Source organism: Apaloderma vittatum, unplaced genomic scaffold, assembly GCF_000703405.1.
Source record: "Apaloderma vittatum isolate BGI_N311 unplaced genomic scaffold, ASM70340v1 scaffold734, whole genome shotgun sequence".
NCBI lineage: Eukaryota > Metazoa > Chordata > Aves > Trogoniformes > Trogonidae > Apaloderma > Apaloderma vittatum.
In genome coordinates, this window is record NW_009714143.1 from 30,919 (window position 1) to 53,601 (window position 22,683).

A 22,683-nucleotide genomic window follows, 5' to 3' on the forward strand; every position below is an offset into this window, starting at 1 on the left:
TCCAGCCTGTCAAGGTCACAGAATAACAGAATGTCAGGGGTTGGAAGGGACCTCAAAAGATCCTCTAGTACAACCCACCTGCCAGAGCAGGACCACCTACAGTAGGTCACACAGGAACGTAGGAAAGTTTCCAGATGAGGTTTGAATGTCTTCAGAGAAGGAGACTCCAGAACATCCTGGGCAGCCTGTGCCAGGGCTCTGTCAGCCTCACAGTGAAAAAAATTTTTCTAATATTTTTGTGGAAGACCCTAAATTCCAGCTTGTATCCATTGCCTCTTGTCCTGTCATTGGGCATCACTGAAAAGAGCCTGGCTCCGTCCTCCTGACACTCCCCCTTGATGTATTTATAAACATTTATGAGGCTACCCCTCAAGATCCAGCTCCTTCAGCCTTTCCTCATCAGGGAGATGTTCCACTCCCTTCATCATCCCTGTGGCTATGCTGGACTCTCTCCAGCAGTTCCCTGTCTCTCTTGAGCTGAGGGGCCCAGAACTGGACACAAGATTCCAGATGTGGCCTCACCAGGGCAAAGCAGAGGGGCAGGAGGACCTCTCTCAACCTACCAGCTACTCGCCTTCTAACACACCCCAGGATGCCATTGGCCTTCTTGGCCACGAGGGCACATTGCTGGCTCATGGTCATCCTGTTGTCCACCTGGATCCCCGAGTCTGCTTCCCCTACGCTGCTCTCCAGCAGTTCTGTCCCCAGCCTATACTGGCACATGAAGTTGTTCTTTCCCAGGGGCAAGACTCTACACTTGCCCTTGTTGCGTTTCATGAAATTTCACCCTGCTTAGCTGTCTAGTCTGTCCATGTCTCTCTGAATGGCAGCACAGCCTGCTGGTGTGTCAGCCACTCCTCTCAGTTTTGTGTCATCAGCAAACTTGCTGACAATGCAGTTTATTCCCACATCCAGGTCATTGATGAATATACTGAACAGCAACGGCCACAGCACTGACCCCTGAGGGACCCCACTAGACACAGGCCTCCAACTGGACTCTGTCCCATTGATTACAACTCTCTGACTTCTTCCCTTCAACTAATTGGCAACCCACCCCACTACTCGGTCATCCAGACCACACTGCCTCAGTTTACCTATGAGGATGCTGTGGGAGGCGGTGTCAAATGCTTTACTGATATCCAGATAGACCACATCCACTGCATGGCCAGCATCCATCCACCTGGTTTTGTTCTCATAAAAGGCTCTCAAGTTGGTCAGATGTGACTTCCCCTTGGCAAAGTCATGCTGACTGCTCCTAATGACCCTCTTATGCTTAATATGCATAAAAACAGCACCAACCCTCCATTGTATCAGCCACCCCACACAGCTTGGTGTCGTCGGCACACTTGCAGAGGGTGCACTCAATGCCACTGTCCATGTCGCTGACGAAGATGTTAAAGAAGACTGATCCCAGTACTGATCCTCGAGGGACTCCACTTGTCACTGGCTTCCACTTGGACATGGATTGTACAGATGGATGACAATCCAGTGGCTATCATTGTGCATGTGTTTCAACCTACCCAACTCCCTTGCACAAGAAGCATTTGTGTGAATGCAAACCAGAATGAATGGTGGGATGTCCTTCATGCTGGAAATCCTGCGGAGATGACAACTTAGTTCTCCTGTGTCAGAGAGTCATATCAGATTTTAATATTGTAAGCAATACAAAATGATGGCAGTTATAAGTATTTTGCATTCATATTGGTGATGATTTATGTAGTCCCTAGGGAACACATCCCTCAGATAAACACTGAGATAAATTTCAGTGGCAGAAACAGGTACAAAATTGATTAAATGTGACAAAAGTCTAAAATAGCCACCTTGCAAGATGTTGCCTTCTTTTTCTTCCTCCTCTTTTCAAACTCTTAGCTCAAATTATATTTCTAGTGAATAGTAGGGTGCAGAGGAGGGGAGAGAGATACATTGTGGAGTTTTTTTAAGGTAAGCATACTTGTTATGGAAGTCATCACAAGAGAGTCTATATGTCAGCCAGAATATCATTTGCAGTCATTTTTCAAAGCAATGAGGTGTCTGACTCCACAGCTTCCTGCTTCACTTCTGCAAGGCTGCACAAGGCTTGCTGGGGAAGATGGCAAGTCTGCAACGCCCATGTAAGCTGACAAGAGCTTGTGTGAAACCCCGTCGAGTCCTTTCTTGCAGCTGCAGTCATTACTTCTTCACCAATGGGTCGTTGTCTTTTTTCTTTATTTTTTTTTCTCTCTGCTGTTTACTGAAATGTAATAACCGAGCCATTAATTCTTTCCCTTTACCATTTATGATACATTTGTGATAAAAGGTTAAAATTGGTTTTATTCTTTCTTGCATACTGATGAGGAGGTGGGGGAAGTATTACACGGTGCATAATAAAACAAATGCATTTGGGGGTTTTAGAGGTAGTTAACAGTGAGGATTGCTTCAGTGCCTGCATTTAGGAGAAAATTACTAAGGTGTTTATCCCTAAGAGAGAAGCCATTAGCACTAATATGAAAGAAAAAGACAGTTCTCTGAGTTAGGGAGTGTAGCACTGAAGCATTTTTACTGACATTGTGGAGAATTGATATGGGGATTTTATCCATATTTTGGGATGAATGAAAAGTAGATATCATCTTCCAGGTGATGGATTGCGTATTTTCATTGCTGCATATGACAAACCGTCTTTGAAAGACCAGGATTAATAAAGTTAACAAAAGCACAGTTACAGCACACTGGCAAATATATTATCACCTGAAGGCAGGAGGGCAATTAGAGTAGCAACATTGGGAACATCATTGCAGAGAAGCTATTTCTGGAGGGAGGGTCTGAGTGCCAGTTCAGGTTATTTAGTAGTTCCTTAGTGAGAAAGAAGGCTCACTGTGTGATGTTATTTTTTGAAGTCCTGAGTTATTTTATCGAAAGTTGTCCTCATTTGTCTTTTTTTCCTTATTTATTTTTCTTTACTATTTTTTTTTCCTTCCTACCAGACTGATATGGTTCAATCTTACTTTATATACCAGCCATGATGCAGGACAATATGTGAATACAGAATAGCAACTGCATACAAAATGTTCTGCAGTTAATGAGTGGGGTAGTGCAATAGAATCATAGAAATATAGAATTTTGGGAAAGACCTTTAAGATCATTGAGTCCAAACCATTAACACAGCAATGCCAGGTTCCCTACTAAACTGCGTCCAAAGCACTGCGTCTACAAAGCTTTTAAACACCTCCAGGGGTGATGACTCCACCACTTCCCTGAGTAGCTTGTTCCAGTGCTTGACAAACAGTATGTGAAAGAATTTTTTCCTAATGTCTCATCTAAATCTCCCTCAGTGCAACTTCAGGCCCTTTTGCCTTGTCCTATCACTTTTACTTGGGAAAAGAGACTGACCTCCACTTCGACACAGACTTCTTTCAGACAGTTATAGAGAGCCATAAGGTCTCTGCTCAGCCTTCCCTCAGTGATTAATCAGTGTTCAGGATGAGAAGGAACACGGATCCTTAAGCTCACATGTGGGAAAATACGTGAATTCACAAATGATGAAAATAGATTGTATCTTACAATGATTTAAAGAAGTCAGTAATCAAACTAACCTTACAAACTGGTGTTTTTCAGAAAGGATGTGAATTCAGATCAATTCAAAGTCTCAGACTCATATGAATGAAGATGAGACTAACATCCTTATGAATGAACCTGATATAATTACTCAGATTAATAAATGAAAGGTTTTATTTTTAACAAATCCATTCTTTATATTCAGAGCTTCGGTGTTGTAGCTTGTCCAGTAGTTTTTGATGAAAATTTTGTGAAAAATAAGTGTGTAACACTATGCTTGCATTTTGAGTTCAATGTAAGTCTAATCCTGTTTCTTAAATTGCCAACCATCCATCTAGTTGACTCACTCAACTTGGACTATCTTCTTGCCTTCTTCATAGGCAAAGTCTTGGGGTGCTCTCCTTCATTCAGTCTATTTAGGTAAGCTTATCTTCTCCATTTCCAGAGTGTGCACTGAACCCCAGAAAACACTGGAAATCAACAGCCAAAATGTAGTGCTGCTGTTTCTCACAAAAGTGAAAATCACACCTGTGTTTTCCAGTAATGATCACTTGTGAAAAATTATGCTCCTTCTTCATGTCTGTTTCTCTTTCTATGTAAATAAATTAGCTTAAACATTGGCCAGACAAATAGGCACTGATTTCAGCAGAGTTGATGTCGTTGCTGCTGGTTGTCTTCTGAGTTCTGGACTGTTTTCAGTATCTGTCTCAGCTCTTTACTTGTACATTTCCAGAGTTTAGAAAAGGCTACAGATTTTGCACAATGTAGAGTTCATAATATTGCCTTGGAAGGCTGTCACATTAAGCTCAAAAAGACATTAGTCTGCTAGGAACATCGTCTGTGTTATCTTTATATTGTTCTCATCATCAATGATGTGCATTTTTTTTCCCCAGCACAAATTCACAGAAGGAAAGGGATATTGCTGTTTTGTAACAGAAGCAAGGATTCCTTCCTGTAATTATAAGATGTGAGACACTGACTGATCATTAATCAAGGGACTGATTATAATAATAATCCACTTCCACTGCAGGCTTATGGACTAATTCTCATTTATACTAATCCCATTTCGAACTGCTCCTGGATCATTACTATAGCAGGCAAAAAAGGTTATGAGAGAGGGGTTTGATGTACAACCAGAACAGTATAGAGACTTGATGCAGAGAAGAATCACGCCCTGTCCTCCAGTCTTTGAGCCAGAGCCCTAGCATCTTCTCTGGTCCATGTCTGAGCTGTTATTCAGCTCCCTTCCATCCTCCCAGTGCTGTGGCAGATGGTTTAGGCTGACACAGGTGGCTCAGTACCACCTGCTGCAAATTGCTCTGTATCTTTTGCTATATAAATTTGTTTATTTTTGGTTTTCGTGGTTTTTTTTCAAAGGATAACTGGAAATAGGAGGGAACTCAGAAGAGACTGTGGAGTGATGTTGATATTGTTCAATATTCTCTTGTTTTCTTTCTTCTTGTTTCTGGGATTCTATAGATTGGTGCATGCTGGAATCCTGTGAGCAAAGGCACCAGGTTTGGAACATTGACTTATGTGATGGAAAAGGTGTATCTGTTTATTATCTATTTATATCTGTTTCTTACCTAGTGCAATTTAACCCATGCTGAGGGATAGTTATTCCTACTACTGAGTGCTGTGAAGGGAAATATCCTTTATTGGCACTGGCACCAGAGGTTACATTGTCTTGACCTATCAAACTCCGTGGAAAATAAAGCAGCCTTGTAGAAACTAAACAAGAAGTTTAAAATAAAGAGTAGAACAAGCCCTAACATCCAAATAAGCGATGTAACTGGGCAGGGATTGTGGATGATATTTTGGACCTCAGAGGATGGGATTGGTATGTAGTCTCTGTTGAGGTAGTGAAAGAGATATGAAAGTCATCCCTACTATCTTAAAACTTCTCTGATGATGATTTGATTCACTTTCTGGAGTCGATCCTCTCTCTGTCCTGACTATAGAGAGAGACTTGAAGACTAAATTTTTAAAAGCTGCTTGCTCTTACACCACCACCACCTCCTCTCCCTAAAAAACAAAACCAAAACCAAACCCAACAAAAAAAACCCAAACAAACAGAAAACCCACAAAACATCAAACACTAAAAAAATTACTGAAAACCAAATAATTGTCACAGCACTTTATCCCAATGTACTTAATTTAGGTAAATTCATTTCAAGAGGCAAAAAAAAAGGCACGTCTTGTGACAAGCAGTGCCAGGTGAATGATAAGTAATCCCAGTGAAGTCAACCTTTATGTTTGTGAAGTCAACTCTTATGTTTATGTGTGTAAGACAATTTACTAACAGAGAGACATGGGAGGGTTCTGCTTTGGCTTTAAAAAGTCATTTGTTGCTGAAAAATAAACCTTGACTGTATAGACAAAAGCTTTCTTAAGACAGAATACATTCTCAACTGTTTAGTAACTGTTTTAGTAACCAAAAAAAAATCCAATTTATTTTTAAAGTGTGCAAAACATTTTCAGATATGTCTTTTATGTTGTATGGGCTCTACTTTTAATTCTATCACTATTTGAAAGATCTATCCCCACACACATTGGGTTTCCTGTGTCCTTTTTTTTCATTTTACCCTTGTTTGTTCATTGTCATAGATGAAAAATATCCTGTCTTTAAGAACATACACACCTCCCCTCCCTCCAGTGTTTACCAGAAATGTAAAAAAAAAAAAAGAAAACAAAAAAACTAACACCTTTTGTAACAAGAATGACCCCTGTGGTAATTAGGGAGACAGCTTTGATTAAAAACATCTGTTAGCAGATTTCTGGTTCTAAAGTCAAGCCGAACATAAGACAAGAAGATATAGAAAGTGGCATTTCTTGAACTATGAGGATGATCTCCCAGGGGAGACTCTGACCTCTGTCAGAGATACGAGCCAAGATCATAAAAAAACCCAGACATCAAAATGTGTGGAGTGTGTGTTTAGTTTGAAAAACATGACACCTTTGTTTCTGAGGTGCTGCATCTTTAAATTTCTAACCACTACACTTCTGAGTGTGGAGAAAGACTGCACTTCTAAGCGTTGCACTGTATTTACTTCTCAAACACATCACAATACTATGGAAAAGAAGGAACAGGGATGTTGACCTCCTGCTCACTGCCCTTTTTTTTGTTAGTTCTTCTCTTCCCTCCTCCCCCCCTGCTTTTTTTCTCTTATCCTTTTTTTATTTACAAGGCTATCTGTTAGCAATGTGTAAGACAAGGATCCATGAGATTTGGCTTCAGTTCTCTGTTCTGTGCATGTAAAATGGTGAAGTGGAAGAGATTGTTTCTTAGTAGTTTCTGTCCTGAGTTGGATAAAAGCTTTTCAAGCTCTTTCTCCGGCTGTGTTCTGGAGGAAACACTTAGGAAACAATAAAGAGAAAAGCTTGGCTTCAATGAATTTTTTATATATCTTCCTAGATTCTTTCAGTCATCAAGTTAGGGTTGTCCAGAGCTGAACATCAGTTCCAGACTGTAATATTTGATAGCAACCTATAAACTAAGTGCAGTCTATCTGACTGTGGTGCTCAATGTCTTTGTTCCTCTTCTGGAGACATTAAAATAGATCTTTTTTTGGAAAGGCTTACAATCTCCAGTGGGGGGAAAAAAAAAAAGATAATGTGCAAATTCTACTTATATCTCTGTGAAAAAAACATGAATTTTGAAATCAAATAAAAATATTATTCTTTATTAAATCTTTCTTTTGCTTATTATGTAAAGCTGTATAAAAGTTGAATAAAAGAGGATAACTCAGTATGATAGAGGAAAAAAGAGGCTAAGTATTTTCTTCCTTGCTAAATTGTTCTCCTAAAAGCTAATGGAAAAACTAAAGCCTATACAGAAAGATTAATGTGGAAATAGGGACAGTCTCCTGAGGATAAGTATGGAAGCATTTTTTGGATATAAATGGAATGGATTATGAAAGTCAAAATATTGTTAGTGTAGAAACTTTTCAGAGACATAAAAGGCAATGAGATAAGTTTCTATAGGTACTCTGAAAACTAAAAGAAGACCAAGAAAAAGTTGGGGCTGCTGAAGAAGAAAGTGAATGGCCTAGTGACAAGGAACATGGAAAAGATGACTAGATTTAGGACTTATAGGCCAGCTGTGCTCTTATGCCTCCCAGGTCTTTATGCCTTGCAGGTTGAGGAAGAGGTATACTACCCTTAGTAGAGGAGGATTATGAAGGCACAAATTAGCTAGGTGTATGCTGTTCAGCAATGACAAGGACAGGTTGCATAAGAGCATGCTGAGAGAGCTACTCTATGTCATTATGAGGCTATTCTGTCATTTTTGAAAAATCTTGTGAGATGCCTCATAACTGGTAAAAGCCAGATGCAACATCTATTTAGGAGCAACATTATCACTGAGAGGTCTTTCTTCCTAATTTTCTTCAAAAACAGGTAAGCATATATAATGACATGAGAATTAGTATCAGAATTTTCAATTATAGTAGAAAAAGAAATGGATAAGGTTATGCTGCCTTCTTTCAACTTTTAGAATATTTTATTTTCTATGCTCATTCTCAAGTACAACATCTCTCCCAAGAAGAATGGTGATTTTATTTCAGAAGATTTCTTACCACACTTTTCAGTTAAGTCTTAGTCATAATACACAAGAGACGGATGTCAAGCTGCAAAGTGCTATAAGCATGACAAATCTTCACTTTTATTCTCAGAATTGATTTCCTTTTGAGGAGGTGTGATTTCCTTCTGTTTCTTCCCTTTGGCATCTACTGTCTTGGGAGTTTCATATTTTCCCCTTACTGAGTAGCAAATGGCACCTAGTACTATTCTTGAATAATTTTTTAAAAGTTGCTTTTACAGCAGGAAACAATTAAAGAGGCTATCAGTATGCCAGCTACATAGATACATGGTTTCTTGTTTTAAAAGACAACTGAGCAAAAATATAAAAATAAAACCACCGAAATATCTGTAAAATCTTTAGACGTATCTTCATCTACCTCTGAACATCCTCAAAGCCCACACGAATGTGGATTCTGGTTTTCCTTACTGTAGAGATACAGGTGAACTGAAATCTGGAGTAGGATTTCAACTAAAAAATGAACAAAGAAATTAAATTACATTTTAGTTCTTTGTGTTATATATAGAATATGCACACATTATTACAAGAGTTACAGTATGTTTATTGAAACTGATATTTATTTATTTTCACAATGTATACTATAATGTGGGAGTTCTTGGTGAACAAACACCATTTTCAGGTGTAAGAAAAGCCTTTACTATGTTTGACCTTGAAGTCCTTGACTCTGTATGAGCAGTCATTCCAAAGGAAAGAAGCAGAGAAGTAAAAGTCAACTTGAAAAAATAAGAATGGAAATGACTGAATTAACAACAGATAACCAAATGGATGTCCCTAATCGAGTTTACATAAAATAATTAATGCTCCTGAAAATGGATTTCTACCAACATAACACTAAAGTATTTTGGCTATTGAGTGTGATATATCAGCAGCAATAACATGTCATAATAAAATTTGCAGAAGTAAATTCATTCACATCCTTCAAGCCATAACTATGCCCAGACACGAACCAGAATGTGTGAGGAAATGACTCCAACTCAGCAAGGGCAGTACCTAAAAGCTTTGAAATGATTCAGTTTGTAAAATTATAAATGCAGAGTCTTCTGGCAGCCAAGGAAATCCACTAAACATTCCTGGGGAGTGATCCTGAGAGTCCTCGTGCTGTAGAAGGTCACTTATTGCAAGCAACTTAAATGGGGATATGTGACCTAATTCCTTCTTAGTTTGCCATAAATGGCTGTAAATGGGTGTACAAAGCTCTGAGCAGGAGGTGGATCACATCATTTAAGCAGAGCTCATTATTTGTTAAAACTGTGCAGAATAATCATGTGGTGCTACAGTAGCTGAGTTATGGAATCTCTAACTCAGGAAGACAGGTCTTTTTGGATGAGGATTTAGGTTCCATAAAAAAAACATCTACTTTTGGTTGTTGACATGGTATCTAGTGGTTCCATTTAGTTTTATAAATGTTTAAGTCACTCTAAAACATATAAACAAGAAATAGATAATTAAATAAATAAAGAGTTACTTATTTTTCACCAGCAGTACTGATCTATAGTCTGTTAATTGCATTGGCTACCTTACCATCATCCGTAGTGGGGCATTAGAAGGTGGTCTGTGTTTACACAGACAGCTGAATTCAGGAGCCTTAATCCACAAGTTTAACTCCACATAAAGTTTCCATTGTCTACTCAGCCCAAAGGGATCTTGGTCTTGTTCAGCTCCTCCTATAAAGGAGACTGCTCTGCTTGTTACGTTGCAGAACAGCTCTAGGTGATGAATGCAAAGAGAAGAGAATTGGCGGGGACGGGGAATAGGTAGCTGCAGAGAGACCCTTGTTCTCGCATGTCTCCATGTTTAGTCACTAAGACACGCTGCCCCTGACTTGGAGACCTCAGGTATGGTCTCCAGTTTGTTACTGTGATGTTTATTATTCCTGTGGGTATTTAATGTTAATGGCAGGCAAAGACCTGGGGACAGAGACAGTTCTTCATTCACTGTCTCATCCAGACTAGCAGAGTGCAGCATCTTTTTGTTTGACATCTTCTGTTTCTCCTCACCACTGCCCTACTTTGTGCACATCCAGTTTCAAGAGGGTGGAATAGACTATGACACAATCTACCTTACGCTATAACTTGGTAGTTAATAAACTCTCCTGGGATGCCAGTGGTGATAGAAATTCTGAGTAAGTCTCAAAGCAGAATTCTACCTTTAATGGCCTATTAGTCTGCTATTTTGGAGCTTAGTCTATGAACTTCTTCCTATAGCAGGTGAAATATTTTGAATGATATATAAGAAAGCCCTTGTGTAAAAGATACATTATGAATAAATGATAATGGTCAACACGAAAGTCTGTTCGCAGGAAGTGTTATCAATCAACATGACTGACTACTGAAAGAGATTTAAGGCTAAGACTTTTAAAAGAGCATAAGTAATCCATTTCACTTTAATTTTCAGCAAGAACTGAAGATATTTATGTAAACTAAACTGTTTTAAAAATCCTAGCCTACCTTCTCAACAGAGCAAAAATGCAGGGCTTGATATTGCATTCCACAGCTCATAGAAATGATCCAATGTTGGTATGTGTATTCCTAGCTTTATCAGACCTTCCTGCATCTTAATATCTCTGGAGAACTAATTCTGTCAGAGGGATTCTGATCCTGACCGACTGTTGCCATGGTATTGGATTATTCTGGGTTGTGATCAAGAAGAGCAAACAGACTTGAAAAAGAAACTGGCGTTAAAACATGTTCTCAAGCCACAGTGTCTGAGACTAGTTTTTGAAAACTAAATCTTGATTTTTGTACAATAAGGCAGTTGTTAAATACAATACCTGGAGTGTTACCGTGAAAATAAATACGTATATAAATAGAGAAAAATGTAGGAAGAGAAAACTGGGCCAATTGTCACACTATTTGAAATTGTTAATTTTCATTTAAGGGTATTATCTCACACTGAACTGAAGCCTCCACCTTCTGCGAGAGCATTTGGAAGAGTAGAACTTCTTGAAGATTATATTCTACTTTTACCAGACACTATTCCAAAGCTGGTGAAAGTCAAGGAATGTGGATTTTTTTAGTTGAGTGCATAATAAGGAGATTGTACCTGTCTCCAACTCCCAGGCAGTAATATGGCTCTCGTTAGCTCTGTTAGTATTCCTTCAATTGCAAGTCATCTATGTGTACTGAAAGTGCTTCAGAAAGTTCTAGAAATACAAAAGATGGTATTTTCTGTGTGCAGGCATTGGCATAATAAGTTCCTATTCTTTGAGGACAGAGTTCCTTTGATGGAAAAAGATTAAAAAAAAAAAAGTTCCTAAGAGAAATCCCAGTTTATTATCCTGAAGGATGCAGAACTTCCAGCAAGCAATGTTTAAGACAGTAAACCAAGCAATATGAAATTATGAAAGGAATGGGGGAGTTTTTAGCAAGTTCACTCTTTACAGATGGATAATTTTCTTTGCTGAGTTACTCAGCATGTTCTTCCTATTCCACAGGCAGAATTCACAGCCATGAGGGACCAATATATGCGAGGTGGGGAAGGCTTCATTATCTGCTACTCCATCACAGACCGGCAGTCCTTTCAAGAAGCTGCTGAATTTAAGGAACTCATTTATCGTGTCCGGCACACCTATGATATCCCCTTGGTATTGGTGGGAAACAAGATAGATCTTGAGGAGTTCAGACAGGTAAGCAATTTGTCTCTTGTTTTGGGCTTGGTTTTCCTTGGCTACCTCAAGGTTTCCTGTAGCTTGTTTTACAATACTGCTGAGAACTATTAGCACGAGATAAAGTTTAATCAAAGAGTAACACACTAGGATGGGTAATAAATTAAGAATTTTGCAGTGCTTTTCATTTACTTGTTATGGATCTTAAAGTAGTCTTGGCCAAACATATCCAAATATTCTTCATCTTCACTTGAAAAGGAATCCCACAATTTTTGTTGTAAGTTATATATTTGATTAATATGGAATAAGGTTCTGTAAGGAATTTTGTGGGAAAAAAAATATTTTCTTTGGAAATTATTAGTCATTAAATATAGATTTTTTTTTGGTGTAAATGTAGTAGATTTAATTAAAGTTTTCTGAAATGTAAATTGCAAAAAAAAATCTAGTTAAAATAGAGAAATACATGTAAGATTACCTGAAAAGCCAGTGGGTGTGCTATTAGTGTTTAGATAAGACGGACACATGCAAGACTTGAATTCACTTTGATTTGTGTACAAGATTTGAGCTAACTCCCCCCCACAGAGCAGTAAATTTCTTTGACTATAAGAGTATTGACTGTGGCTCTCTGAAAGTCTTTAGCAATCTTTGCTCATGTTTTTCCTTTTGTTTCCTTTCTTCTTCCTCTCTGTTTGCATTGATGTGTGTGTGATGACTGGCTGACCCGCTTGCTCGATAAATGAAAAGGCTATGGATGTTGTCTACCTTAACTTTGGTAAAGCATTCAACACTGTTGCCTACAGCATTGTCCTAGAGGAATTGACTGCTCTTGGCTTGGACGAGCATACTCTTTGCTGGTTGAAAAACTGGTTAGATGTCTGAGTCCAAAGAGTTGTGGTCAAGGAAGTTAAACTCAGTTGGTGGCCGGTCACGAGTGGCATCCCCCAGGGCTCAGTGCTGGGGTGACTCCTATTTAACATCTTAATTAATGACCAGGGGATGGAGTGCACTCTCAATAAGTTTGCAGATGACACCAAGCTGGGTGGAAGCATCGACCTGCTTGAGGGTAGGGAGGCTCTCCAGAGGGATCTGGATAGGCTGGATCACTGGGCCAAGGCCAACATCATGAAATTCAAAACGGCCAAATGCTGTGTCCTGCACTTCGGCCACAACAACTCGCAGCAGCGCTATAGGCTTGGGGAGGAGTGACTGTAGAGCTACCAGGCAGAGAGGGACCTGGAGGTGTTGATGGACAGCCGGCTGAACATGAGCCAGCAATGTGCCCAGGGGAACAAGAAGGCCCATGGCATCCTGACGTGGGTCAGGAATGGTGCTGTCAGCAGGAGCAGGGAGGTGATCATGCCCCTCTACTCAGCTTCGTTGAGGCCTCACCTCAAGTGCTGTGTCCAGTTTTGGGCCCCTTGTCCCTACAAGAGGGACAGTGAGGTGCTGGAGAAGGTACATGAGGCTAGCTACCAAGCTGGTAAAATGTTTAGAACACAAGTCGTATGAGGAAAGGCTGAGGGATCTGGGGCTGTTTAGCCTAGAGAAGAGGAGATTGAGGGGAGACCTCATTGCTCTCTACAACTACCTTAAGGGAGGTGGTAGAGAGGCAGGTGTTGGTCTGTTCTCCCTAGTGGAGAGTGATAGGATGAGGGGAAATGGATTTAAGTTGCACGAGGGGAAGTTCAGTTTGGAATTAGGAACAATTTCTATACTGGAAGGGTTGTCAGGCATTGGAACAGGCTGCCCAGGGAGGGGGTTGAGTGACCGTTCCTGGAGGTATTTAAGAGACGGGTGGATGTTGCGTTGGGGGGAATCATTCACTAGATTGATAGGGCTGGGGCAAAGGTTGGACTCGGTGATCTTCTAAGTCTCTTCCAGCTGATACGATTCTAGAATTCTGTGTGTGTGTGTGTTGTGTAAGGGAGAAAGTCAGACAGAAACCATCTTAGAAGTAGCTTGGTTGCAACCCAGTGCTGAATGAAAAATTTCCCTAATCTTTAGCAGAAGTTTCAAAAAGGGGAGGAAAAGTATTTTTCCTTTATGGCAATTTTAAGAGGCTTTTTATCCACACTATGATTGCTTTAAAATGACTGACTTCTTTGCAGATATATGTAACAGTTAAACAAAACAGTGTTTTTCTGTTCATTACCATCTGTGCTCACATGATTCTGTCTACTCTTTTCCACTTATCCTGTCACTCTTCCCCTATTTCTTTGTCTTCATTCTTCTACCTGAAGAAAATCCAAGGCAGCATTCAGCCTGAAATTAGTCCTGAAGATCTGATGATGTATATTTAAAGCTTCACATCTGTTTCCAGATCATTGACTTTCCCCCTGAATCAGACTGTGACAAAACCTTAATGGTGACAATCCAGCTGCAGCTTCAGGCTTCCAGCAACCGTGCCATGTGCAACATGCTGTATAATCAGTGCAACTTCTGGGGTACTTGTCTACCAGATGGGAAAGGAGGCGGGTTTTATTGTTCTGCTGAGAGAATAAGACATTGCATGTGATCCCAGGAGAAACGGGATATGACTGATAACCTACAGTTACATGTAGAAGAGATTTTCAGGAATACTGTATTCACTAAGTGGTACGAAGACTCTCTTGCAGTGATATTTGGCACTACTTCTTTCTGATCTTATGTTTTGTTGGGCTTTTATCTTTTAATTATTGGCAATGCATGTAAAATTATATACATGATTCAAATATGGTATATGCTCCTTGATGATCTTGTCTGGTCTCCCAAACAGGAAAATTCATGTTCATGAGTGTCTGAACTGGATATCACAAACAGCAACCAAGATTAAAGGGCATGGGGAGGATCTTGGGAATGATATTAGAAATTAATGTGACAGACCTACAAAAAACTGTTAGAGGGAGTTGTCACTGAAGATTCTGCCTTGCATCAAGGCAATCACTGAAGATTCTTGCATCAAAGCAATTCTGAATCATGGTTTTATATTTTTTAAAAGCTTTCAGAAAGCCAGGATTTAGATTTTCAGAATCTTTTCCTCCATAAGCCCTCTACAACTGTCAACAAATACGGCAATGTCAGAAGTATCTTCTCAAATACTCTGCAATACAGACTTTAAGTCATGGAACACCCTGACATCAAAGACTATAAGATAATACAATGCAGATCTACCCTTTTGAATGAAGTACTCAAATATGGATATGTTTACATAAGCAAGTAGTATGAGCCAACAGGAGCAGGGCTGTAAAGCGAAAGAGTTTATTCCAAAGCCCATATTCTGGGAATTTATTTTTTACTTTGATCAAGTTCTACTCTAGGGCCATTTTCTCCATGATTAACTGGTGCTGAGATGTATAAATTATGTTCCTGGAGCATATCATCACTTAACTTTCATCTATAGTTCAGGTAAAGTTCTCAACGACCATGCTGCAATTCACAGCAAAGCCTGGTGGAGTGGAGGTGATCAGGAGCTGCTACTCAGATCTGGACCAAAGCACTTGTGTGGGGGACCTCACCTCTGTGAGCAGCATCCTAATGCGTTCTAATGGACTTTGGAAGCTCGTTATTTCAGAACTGGGACATGAGGTTATACTGCATGTTTCAACAAACATTGAAACAAGTTATATCTATGCTTGTTTCTTAGGTTAAGCAATATCTAAGTAAATCGATGAACTGTGGGAAGGTAGATTGAAAGGAATCTTGTCAAGGTCATGTACTGTAGTTATGGCTTCATTAAGAGTGCTTGGATGGTTAAGAGCAGTAGCCAGCTAACTATGCAGTGACAGATAGCAATGAGCTGACAACGTACGGCATTAGCATATTAGTGGACAAACAGAAAGGCACACAAACACGTAGAATTCAACAAGCTGAGAAAGGGTATATGTCAGAATGCAATTAGCCAGATTGGAATTTGTCCAGGGCATGAGGGCTAATATTGTTACTTTTTTAAATGACATTTTTCTCCTATGAAATTCATTAAAGCTTCTGTAATGTTATTCATGGTATTTAGAAACATAACATTAAATTCAAGATTACCGGGCATCATTTCCATTTAATGACAATTCCACAATAATAAGGCAGGCTGTAGTACATTGGTCAGAAAAAGCTCTTGTTTGAAATGTGTTCCCCTATGCAATACAATTAATGATGTATGTCCCTTGCCTCAAATCTATCAACCGGACTAGAGAAAGAAAACTAATCTGCAATTAAAATTTTGTGTTAGGAGAAATACTACTGAAAATCAAAACCAATAAGCTTATTTAAAGAGTATTTTTATTTTCTGGTGGCTTCAGTGAAATTATTGTTGTCTTTGAATATGCCTGTCATTTTTAACACCTTATGAAATTGATTTGTTTGTACTCCTTCTTAAAATAAGTTTTGTTTACATTTGTCAGCCTAAAGAATAAACACTCTCCATTTTATTTGAAACAGTGTAGGAGAACAACTGCCTAAAAGCTGTGGCGAAAGAATATAATTCATTACTTTGACGTGCATATCAAACCTGGTGGCAAAGTCCCTCTATCCTCCATTCATAGAATCATAGAATCCTTAAGGTTGGAAAAGACCTCTAAGATCATGAAGTCTGACCCGCTTGTACTGCAGCTGCGTACGGTCCTTTCTGACCTTGTTCTGGTTTGTGTTCAGAGATTCGCTGGGGAAGTGAATGGGAATGAACAGTTAAGACATTTGTTGGCTTACATGCCTTGATTTTAGCCATTGCTCTAGGAAATTTATAAATGGTATATGTATTTTAACCCATAGCTGTTTGATGTAAAAGATAGAGCACTGAGTGTTTTTCATTATATACCCATTTAATTTCTGTGTTTTCTAACATTAAAGTCATTAATTTAATACAGATAAGCCATATGCCTTTTAATGTCATTAGAGTTTCAGAAATTAAGACAAACTGACATGAAATAAATGGTAGTTTTACTTCAGGTAAGCTTTGCCACTTTACCCCGGATTAACATTTGGTTCTTACTGAAGTTTAAAATCTGTATAATAGCTAAATATCTAATTAAAACCTATTAATCTTTAAAAACACAATAAAAGCTTATCCTATCTAAGCTCATGCTATGCTAATGCTGAAACACAGCTTTTAATTAAAATATTTTATAATAAAGCTGTGGCACTGCTGAAAGATTTTTTGGAAAAAAATTATCTGCAAAAACATTACCTGCTGATCATTGCACTATATTTCATTCAGCAATTCAGAGGGAAACTACGTAAGCTGCTTTGGACAATGTGCTGTACCTCTGAGCTGGAAAGAATAGGTACTTTCTAGCAACTTTTTCAAACTTTTAACACAGATGTGAGAACTCCTCTAGAAATTCTACCAATGTAGAAATCACATTGCCTATGTGGAGCGTTTTTTCCTTTACACTTTTGTTCCACCTCAGAGGGGTGACTGCAGGCTCAATCGAGTCCATGGATAACATGCTGGTGTCCATTGGGGTAAGGTTATGAAGGCAGCTCATGCTTCATCCACCTCCTGGCCTCTCTGGGAAACCTGTCGTCAAGGCTGTTAGTTTTGCCAGTAGAGTCTTGGTCCTGAAAAGACTTAGGTAGCTGTTTACCCTTCCACACATGAGTTGGCTTAATGGTTCCAAGCATAAATCTGATTAGGAGCAGTGATTTTCAAAGCACTTCCTTCCTCTCCCTCTACAACCTCCCTTCTTCAGTAGGATGTATGAAATCAATATGAATTCTGTTTTTAACACGGAACAGTGTCTTACTCAGAGTGCAAAGGTAGTACAAACGTTTCATTACATTTTTGTTCTAATGTTTTATTGTACCATCAGAAAATTCTCAGACAAGGATTAAAGTGTCTCAATACAGCTGCCAGTAGAACACAACCACTTTGATGAGGTTTTACTGTGGAATTTGTTCAAAATGAGCTGACTGGTTATCAGATACTGTGAACTTCAACTTTTAGATTTCTCATTCTGACAGTTGCACTATTTTCATGCTGGCTTCTGAAATCCTGAAATATCTGTTGAGTCTGAGACCTTTTTTTTTTTCCCAAAAACTTGTTTTGTTTTAGTTTCCTTTGTATGAATAACTGTTCAATATATTTCCAATATTGTCAGTCTACACCTTCTGGTGCCTTGCTGAAAATTCTTAAAGATTATGGTATTATATTTTATGCTCATTTTTCAAAGCATGACTATAGAGCACTAGATGCTCTCTGACTCATATTGGTAATGAAATTGCAGTGTTTTGGACTTCTTACCTTAGAATCATGCTGAATTCCTAGCCTTTATACAGCAGTACTTATGCGAGATGAAGACAAAAAAAAAATGTTTATGACATTCTTTCAGTTGAGAATCTAAATTTACTGATTCATTCTCTGTTCCTACTAGCTACTTTTCCACAGACTTCTGAAGCATGACCAGCTTGCTTTTGTTTCAGAATAAAATCTAATAGTCACTCTTAGGTGATACTCCTTTCTGAAGATCAGTGTGAGGTGTGATCTTAAAATATCTCAGATGTATTCCAGCACAATTACCCTAAATAACAAGTATAGAAAACATAGTGGTGTCCTTAATGGGAAAAGAAACCCAGAGGAACATATGACAACAGAAAAACAAAGTCTTCCGAATTGTTTGTTTGAAAGTTGCAATGAATTTTTAGATTAATTCATTGATCCATTATGATGTCATCTTGGCTGATCATTATCTGTGGATGCCCGCGCAGTTTCATTTTGCTAGCAGGGATGCTTGTTGTGAAAGAATTATATTTGTAAGGACTTGCCATTATCACTTTCATTTGTTTGCTTTCATATTGTCTTTCTCACATGACAATACACCATATTCTTTGTTTCCTTTTCAAATTCTGAATCATAAAAGCTACACTTGCTGTGTTGATGGAGCCATGACAGTTGACTGAATATTTGAAACAAAAGATACTGAAGTTGTCATGATGTTGTATTATCTTAGAAAACTGTCAAACCTTTGATAATCACTTTTTTGCATTACTAAAATATGTATCTGGTTTCTGTCATGTTCTTCTACATCTCCAGTTTCTATTTATTTTGATTTTGACTTTTCAAAGTCTCTTCCACACTGTTCACTGACCTAAGAAGTCTTTCTTATGACATATAAATAAAATCTTTTTATTATTGTCATCCCCCTCCAAGAAAAAAATAGATAAAAGAAAAATAAAGTGTCTTTCTATGCCAATGCAATTGTAGAATCAATTTGGCAATCGTAGTCTCTCAGAAGGAAATTCTACCGTTATCAACTTAACTGCGTCTAGCAAATGTTCATTTATACATATTTTACCTTTTTATCATTACAATGTTCTTACATTTCCAACCTCTCACCCCAAATCGAAGTCGCAGTAAACACAATCAGACACAGAGACAATTGTAATGAAACTGCTGCCTCATTTCTCTATTCATAATTTTGTTAGCCTCCAGTAAACCATCCAGTGAGCTCTGTAATCCCTTCAAAAAAGAGCAGAAGACATTTGAAGGGGACTAAGATGCAGATAATAAGTTGCTCTGTAAGAGAAGAAATAACAGAGAAACAATAGCTGAACTGGAGATGAAAAATATTTGTAACAGAAATCCCGGATATTCAGAGATAAAACCAAAGGCTGCTAATTGCTTGTGGCCAAAGTGGGAAAACATAGGACATGCAGCAAGGGGTTTACACTAGGGACAGTATTGCAGGTTCACTTCTTGACTGGGGTTATTAAACACCAGCACACTTCATATTGTTTTAAAAAGCACTCTACTTTCCACCTCAGAGCTTTTCCCCTCTCCAGGTACCAAATCCTCTCTTGATCAGGCTGTGTTTGACTAAGAGAGCTGGATCTGTTTAGCTTGGAGAAGAAGAGGCTGAGCGAGGACCTCATCAGTGCTTATAAATATCTAAAAGGCAGGTGTCAAGAGAATGGGTCCAACTCTTGTCGGTGGTGTCTTGTGACAGGACGCAGGACAATAGTCACAAACTCTAAAATGAGAGGTTCAAGGTAAACATAAGGAAATATTATGAGGGTAACAAAGCACTGGCACAGGCTGCCCAGAGAAGATGTGAAGTCTCCATCTCTGGAGACTTTCAAAACCTGCCTGGATGTGTTCCTGTGGGATCTACTCTAGGTGAACCTACTCTGACAGGGATGTTGAACTAGATGATCTTCAGAGGGGCCTTCCAACCTGGATGATTCTGTGATTCTGTGATTTGGGAGGGGACAACATCTTGGAGGAGAGGTGTGAAGCTACAGAGATACTCTCACTACCTCTCGTCTTCTTCATCTGGATTACTCCTCAAGGTGGACTTGTACTATGAGATTTGTCTGTCTGATCTGTGAATTGGGAAATTAGCTGTTGTGATGACTTTAATGCACTTTTCATTTGACATCTACACCTGCAAGATCTTTCTTCCTAATTAAAGCAAGTACTATTAGAAACCTGCCATATAATCCTTCTGAAAATCAACTCTGTCTAGGACTTTTTTGTAAGTTGAGGCTGACTTTATTTTCTTCAGAGCCTCTCAGAGGGAAAACCAATGACCCCACAAAGAGGTACAACTTGCAAGGAGAACCTTAGTGGTATAATTTTTTTGGCTGATTAGGCCGTAATTAGTAACCTGTACAGATTCCTATGCTGGAAAGCTAGATTTGTGAGAAAGTTAACTACTCCTGAAGGACTTCCATAGTATATTTTTCACCGACAGAGAAAGGTATAAGGAAGGAGCTATGTGTGAGTCTCAAAAATCTGGTTGTAAAGTGTTGTTTTATTAAATTTTAATTTATTTTACTGATGTCTTCATAGTCCCATCAGTGAATCTTCTTCTGGCACACTGTGCACAAGATGGGCATCAGCCTGTTCTTAATGCAGAAGGGGGAGAAACATGAACATACCACATCAGGCAGTGCTAATTGGGTCACAGTTTTGCCTTTCCACCATTTGTGCCTGAAGTAATATGACCTCGCATCTCTCAAGATATGTCGTTTAATTTTCTTTATAGGGACACGTGTACATGACATAGAATGCCGTGTTATGGGAGGGTATATTTTTATATGTATTACTATTTTTACAACAGTGAAATCAACATTTAAGCCTAAGTCTTATGTATTATTTACTACAGTTCCAGTTCAGGAAACTAAGTACGAGCTTAATTAGAGTGGAACTAATGCATGTTCTTCAAGTTAACCTGCATTTGAGAAAAGATGCTGTCCTGAAAATGAATAATGAGCAATTTTGTAAAAATGCAAGTACCTTGGCAAAGTAACAGATTAAAATAAAAGGCAGCATTTACTACACATGTTTTTTATATAAAAAAATGAATTCCTGGTAGTAAGGGATAGTTTCCTGTGTTTTTTTCTAGTAGTAGGTCAAATTACTTGAAGGAAGAAATTTAGACATAATTTAATTACAAATCATCATGGTGTCTCTAATAATAAGCGAATAGCCTATCATTCAAAGAGAAGATTAATCCATTTAATTGTCTTAGGGTTTTTTTTAAGATTTGCTTGCATTCTTGTCTTCATGACTCTTCTTTCTTCTCCCAGATGAATTAGGATATTAGAGAGATTTGGTTTTATCTAGAACTAGCAACTTGGCTAAGAAGAGCAACACATTAGCTTCACACATTGTGACGTTGTTTAAATTGTGTAGTGATGACCAGGAAAAAAAAAAAATAAGCCCCCCAAAACATATTCAAAGATATCAGTCTGAAGAAGCAAATGAAAAAGAATATAGCTCTGCGTTATACCTATTCTGGAAACTTCTGATTTCTCCTTCTTAATGTCCAAAGTTTACAGTATAAAATTTATGTATAATGACATCTTCTAAATGTCCAGATAAATTGTTTGATGTGGCATAGTTAACTCAAGAATGTGCAGGAAAATACCTATGATAAAATGATATTATAGCACATCACTACAGTTGAAACTCAAGATGTTAAATGCCATAAAATGTCACAGAACAGTTTTCAGTGTTAGTCATTTAGTGTTCTAATCACACAGTTTTACTGATCAGAAACCCAGACTCAGTTTGGGAATCAGAGTATATTGCGTTGTTTATTTGAAATTAGTTAGTATTGGAGTTGACACAACTTATTGTCTTCATCCACCTTGTCCTGACGGGCCTTATTTCAAAAAGAAAGAGGGGTGGACTTCTCTTCTGTCATGGCTACATTTATTGCTTCTGTTGCTCAGGGAGCGTTCTTTCCCTCTGCTTCCATCCATGTAGTTTTTACCACCTACTACAATCCAGAAAGGTTAATAAGGAGAAAAATAATATGTCTTGACATTTTTTTTAAGTCGTCTGGCACAAACACTGGCACAGATGAGGGGGGTTTGGGTGTGCTTGTACGTATCTGCATGTTATAACTTTGTAATCTAACACCGACAATGTCCTAAGTATAGGATGCTCATAAGCACCAAAGGCCACCCTTTGGATATTCCTGTCATATATAGTTAATCATTGAAATTTTGAATTTGTTTTACATTTCCTTTGAGGTAACAGGCAAGACAATGTCTTTCCATTTAATTATGTTTGTCGTTACTAAAACCATAGGAAAACTCTTCCATTCTTTTCCCAGCTATGACTCATACAATCTCTTCTATTCTTATTATAAAGAAGTAAAACTTACCTTCATTTATGAGGCTTCATTCATTTCTAGAGCTCATAATTTCTTGTATTTTTAATCCCGAGGATCATGTGAGACAGATAAGTTTTGTTGGGTATTTCACCCACTCCAAAATCTGAGTGATATTACCCTAGATGTGTTTAGACTTACTCCACTGACGCTACAGACCAAATCTAGTAACCTTCCTGTAACTCTGTCAAACCTCCCTAGCAATTACTTCAAACCGCACATGACCTATGGCCAACAAGTCCTGCTCTACTGTTCACTGAAATCAAACACAAGGTTTGATAATTCTCAGAATTATCTGGGCATTTCCACTGAATGAATTCTGGACTGATAGAGAAATGTGGGCTTCAGGTGGCATTCCT

The 22,683-nt window shown here is 38.5% G+C and overlaps 1 protein-coding gene across 1 annotated transcript in view; it reads left to right on the plus strand.

Annotated features, from left to right (window-relative positions):
• Positions 1–22,683, plus strand: part of RIT2 (Ras-like without CAAX 2) — a 122,856-nt gene that overhangs the window by 30,641 nt on the left and 69,532 nt on the right. The window contains exon 4 of the mRNA XM_009868623.1: positions 11,565–11,756. Coding sequence (XP_009866925.1) covers positions 11,565–11,756 — 192 coding nt within the window. The remainder of the gene's footprint in view (positions 1–11,564; positions 11,757–22,683) is intronic.